The 5,215-nt window shown below is 39.7% G+C and overlaps 1 protein-coding gene across 1 annotated transcript in view; it reads left to right on the forward strand.

Annotated features, from left to right (window-relative positions):
- Positions 1–5,215, forward strand: part of LOC106878278 (uncharacterized) — a 194,885-nt gene that overhangs the window by 128,740 nt on the left and 60,930 nt on the right. Inside the window, exon 14 of the mRNA XM_052977847.1 lies at positions 3,232–3,392. Within this exon, the coding sequence (XP_052833807.1) occupies positions 3,232–3,392 (161 nt within the window). The remainder of the gene's footprint in view (positions 1–3,231; positions 3,393–5,215) is intronic.

The raw sequence follows: 5,215 nt of genomic DNA on the forward strand, positions 1-5,215 counted from the left end.
GTTGTGGTGGAAGAGTACAGCAGGGTTCGCCACCATCCCTTGCCGGAGCCTCGTGGAGCTTTAGGTGTTTTCGCTCAATAAACACTCACAACATCCAGTCTAGGAATCGAAACCGCGATCCTATGACCGCGAGTCCGCTGCCCTAACCACTGGGCCATTGCGCCTCCACTAAAAGAGGCATAAATTTGATTAAATTCACAACTATGTATGTGATTATTTTGAAAATACCTCCTTTGTCAAGGCATGGCACCAGTTCATCGACCGTGCTAGGGATATGATAAAATCAAGGGACTGCAGCATGGCGGATTGTGAAGAGGTGGTGAAAGAGCTCAACTGAGCCAACAGTGCTTCTTATATTGATGCTGAGTAGAGGAACCCTAGAAGACCAATAGTCAGGATCACCAAGCTCTATCAAGAGAGTAACTGCAATGCATCCATTGGGATGGTATCCATGGTTGTGTAATCGGTTAATGAAAGATTCACTATGTCTCAAGCCTGTCAATTCTGTTCCCAGGATCCCTGAGAGAGCCATGGGGACAGAGTCCTCAGGCTTGAGTCATATCTGATGTATGATAATACTAAATAGGATTAGTGGCTATAGTTGTCTGTTGTTGTTTAGCCCTAGGTCAGTCCTGATCCGGCAGACCTATGATGTCCCAGCTGTGATTGTTCTATCTTTATTCGGATATACTGGAACATCATCGGTTACAGGGATGAGAACTCCAGTTGCTCCAGTCAACAGAACAGCCTGCTCATGAGATTGACATGCAAGTGGCTGAGTTTTCTACAGACATACATACCCTTAACACAGTTCTTGGGAAGGTTCAGTGTAATGCAGAATGTGACATTTACCACTCATTTTTGCCAGCACATTGTGTCCTTGAGCGAGGCACTTTATTTCACGTTGCCCCATTCCACTCAGCTGGCAAAAATGAGTAGTACCTGTAATTTCAAAGGGCCAGCCTTGTCACACTCTGTCATGCTGAATCTCCCTGAAAACAACATTAAGGGTATACTTGTCTGTGGAGTACTCAGCCACTTGCACATTAATTTCAAAAGCAGTCTGTTCTGTTGTTCAGATCAACTGGAACATTTGTCATCATAACTGACAGAGTACCAGTTTCCTTTGTTTTTTTTATTTAGGCATAGTGTATCTAGGACTACAATATCTAATGTATAATATAGTTATTAATGTTAGTGGTTATTGTCATTGTCATTGTTTAGCTCCCGGTCAGTTCTGATTCAGCAGACCTATGATCAAAGGCATTCCAATTGTGACCATCCTATATTTTATTTAGACACAATGTATCTAGAATAACATTATCAAGTTCAAATTCTGCCGAAGTCAACTTTGCCTTTCATCCTTTTGGGGGTCGATGAAATAAGTACCAGTTATGTACTGGGTCGATGTAATCGACTAACCCCCTCCCCTCAAATTTCAGTCCTTGTGCCCATAGTCATCATCATCGTTGCTTAACGTCCGCTTTCCATGCTAGCATGGGTTGAACGATTTGACTGAGGACTGGTGGACCAGGAGGCGACACCAGGCTCCAATCTGATCTGACAGAGTTTCTTCAGCTGGATGCCCTTCCTAACGTCAACCACTCCAAGAGTGTAGTGGGTGCTTTTATGTGCCGCTGGCACGAGGGCCAGTCAGGCAGTACTGGCAACGGCCACGCTCGAAATGGTGTATTTTACGTGTCACCTGCACAGGAGCCAGTCCATCGGCAACAATTATCTAATGTGTCCTTTCAAAGATACATAAGGATGTGGTGGGACAAAGATTTAACTGCTGTTTCTAGCAGTTAATAACATAATCACCTCTAATCCATTTCACTAATATTTCCTTCTCTGTATAGAATAATGTCTGTGTGGTTAAATGTTTTTATTGTAGGAAAAGGCTTTGAAAGACAATGGAAGACTTTGCAATAAAGTAAAAGAAAGCTTAATTTGTTATCATAGGTTTTTCTGTTACAGTGTCTTTATCTTTTACTTGTTTCACTCATTAGACTGTGGCCATGCTGGGGTAACACCTTGAAGAGATTTAGTCGAATGAATCAGCACTAGAACTTTATTTTTTTTTTAAAGTCTGGTACTTATTTCATTGATCTCTTTTGTCAAACTGCTAAGTTATGGAAATATAAGCACAACAGCAGTAGTTGTTAAGCACTGGTACGGTCAAACGCAGACACAAAGAGACACATGCACACACACACATTTGCTTTTATCCAAAATGGAGACAAACATCATTCTTCCATGTGAGGCTGTGTGGTAAGTAGCTTGCTTACCAATCACATTGTTCTGGGTTCAGTCCCACTGCGTGGCACCTTGGGCAAGTGTCTTCTACTATAGCCTCGGGCCAACCAAAGCCTCATGAGTGGATTTGGTAGACGGAAACTGAAAGAAGCCCGTCGTATATATGTATGTATATATATATATATATATATCAAACAATAAGCAACACGGATTTCAAAAGTGATATATATATATATATATATATATGTGTGTGTGTGTGTATGTTTGTGTGTCTGTGTTTGTCCCCCCCAACTTCGCTTGACAACTGATGTTAGTCTGTTTACGTCCCTGTAACTTAGCGGTTCAGCAAAAAGACACCAATAGAATAAGTACTAGGCTTACAAAGAATAAGTCCTGGGGTCGATTTGCTCAACTAAAGGCAGTACCCCAGCATGGCCGCAGTCAAATGACTGAAGCAAGTAAAAGAGTAAAAGAAAATATTAAGACATTTTTCTTAACTTGAAACCAATGATAGCTTTAATACACAGATAAAGAAATTCTATCCACCAATGCAATGTTGAGCACTCATTTTCATCATTTGACATTTACTTGTATATGTACACACACACACAGACACAAACACATGATGATGAGCTTCTTTCAGTTTCTGTCTACCAAATCCTCTCACAAGGCTTTTATTCAGCGCGAGGCTATTGTAGAAAGCACTTGTCCAAGGTGCCATGCAGTGGGACGTGGTTGGGAAGCAAGCTTCTCCCCACACAGCCACTCCTGCACATTATACTCATCACATAGTTTTTCATTGCCTTTCAGAGCCTCTCCTACAAATGGCAATTAACCATACGGACATTATCCTATCCTATACTCAACCCATGTTGCTTGAGATGTATAACATATTATTCTTCTTAAGTGTCTGTCAGAAAAAAATGTCTTTATAAACAGGTTTTAATATAATGTTTAATTCTGCTTCCCATCCAGGCAATCGGAGAGAACTGTCTGAACCATGAACTCTACCAAAAGTTCTTTTCCTACCTCAACATCCTCTACAAGTTTGAGCATGTCAACATGACACCTCAGTCTATGAAATTGTCAGCTTCCGGTTTCCTTATGATGATGCTTCAGTTGAAATATAAGTTCAGGTAGGTGACTTTCTGTTGTTGTTGTTCTTGTCGTCATCGTCATTGTCTTCTTCGTCTTCTTTTTCTTTGCTGTTCTTCTTCCTTGTTCTTCTCCCTCATTTTCCTCTTCTCCCCTTCCACTTCATCCTTTTCTTGTCTTCACCTCCTCCTCTTCCTTCTTTCTCTCCTTCACTACAGTGTGCCAAGTACCACAGTCGATGTACCTCACCAATTCCTGCCCTTCTGCCTATGTTCCCAACAATTATTATTCTCTGTTGTAACCATTTAATTATACTTCCTGTCACATCACACTCCAAGCCCTTCCAACCAAAAAGTCTTTTTATCTGCTCTTCCCATCTGTTCAGACTTTGTATCAAGTACTCTCCAGATAATTCTTCTTGAACCAAATAAAACAGATTTCCTGCACAAAACTCATTCCCAGATTGAGCTCTATTTTCTAAGGTTTACACTCAAATTCTTCAATACAGTTCCCAAGACCCCTAATAATAATTAGCAGGTTCATAGACTTCTCTGTTCCAGTTTTTGAGAATTTCATTCTTCAATTCACTATAATTCTCTCCCTTTTATTTTTGCTTATTATTAGTTGACTTTGCCTTTCATTTTTTAGGGGGTCAATAAGTTAACTACCTGTGAAACACTGGGGTTGATGTAATCAACCATCTCCCTTTCCCAAATCTCAGGCTTTGTGTCTTTAGTAGAAAGGACTATTATTATTATTATTATTATTATTATTATTATTATTATTAAGGTGGTGGGCTTAGTCGCATTTTGTCCATCTTGACATTCTGAGTTCAAATTCTGCCAAGGTCAGCTTTACCTTTCATCTTTACATAATCAAGAAAATATACACCAGTTGAGCACTGGGGTTAATATAATCAACTTCTCCCTCGCCCTAAATTACTGGCCTTATGCCAAAATTTGACTTTTCCAGGTCAAGTTCTCTTCACCAAGGGGAGTGGCATTAACACTTCTGCTATGGAGAATGGGTTTTCATGCGTACAACATAGTGCCAGATATCTTGGTCCTTTGTCATTTTTATAAGGTTCAGCATTCAGCATCCTGGGGTCATCCTTCAATACTTCATCCTATGTCTTCCTGGGTCTCCCTCTTCCATGAGTTCCATCCACTTTGAGTGATTGGCACTTCTTCATGGAGCTGTTGTTTAGCCTAGGTCAGTCCTGATCCAGCAGACCACATCACATGCCTAAATTTTCTTTTAGCATGTTAGCACTCTCTCACACATATACAATTACATTGCACATCCAGTGGAGCATACTAGCCTCATTCTTCTCTAGCCTTCGCATGTCCTCAGCATTCAGGGCCCATGTCTCTCTTCATGTAGAATTGCTGTTTGTAGACATGCATCTTACAACCTTCTTTTCACTCAGAGAGAGAGACTTTTGATTGTCAACAGGGGTAAAAGTTCTCTGAATTTCTTCCATTCTATTCTTATTCTAGCTATTATACTTTCCATACATCTTCTCTAACTACTAATTTGGTCTCCTAGGTAACAGAAATTATCTACTATACCTCTAAAGAGCCTCTGGAGCATTTGAGAAAATCAATTTCCCGAGTATCTGTAGCTTTTATGTGCATCTTCCATATAGAAATACTACTTTCAATGATTACCTTCCTATTATTCCACTGCACCTCTTGTGTGTCCATAGCTTACACTGGGTACACCATATAGAATTTGTGCTATATATATATGTGTGTATATATATATATATATATATAATAAAAGGATAAAATTAATTGATTTAATTAATTAATTAATCAATTAATTTATAATTTTACCAAGTAGATCGGTACGTTAAAATAAC

The sequence above is a fragment of the Octopus bimaculoides genome, chromosome 29 (genome assembly GCF_001194135.2).
Source record: "Octopus bimaculoides isolate UCB-OBI-ISO-001 chromosome 29, ASM119413v2, whole genome shotgun sequence".
In the NCBI taxonomy this organism is placed as follows: domain Eukaryota; kingdom Metazoa; phylum Mollusca; class Cephalopoda; order Octopoda; family Octopodidae; genus Octopus; species Octopus bimaculoides.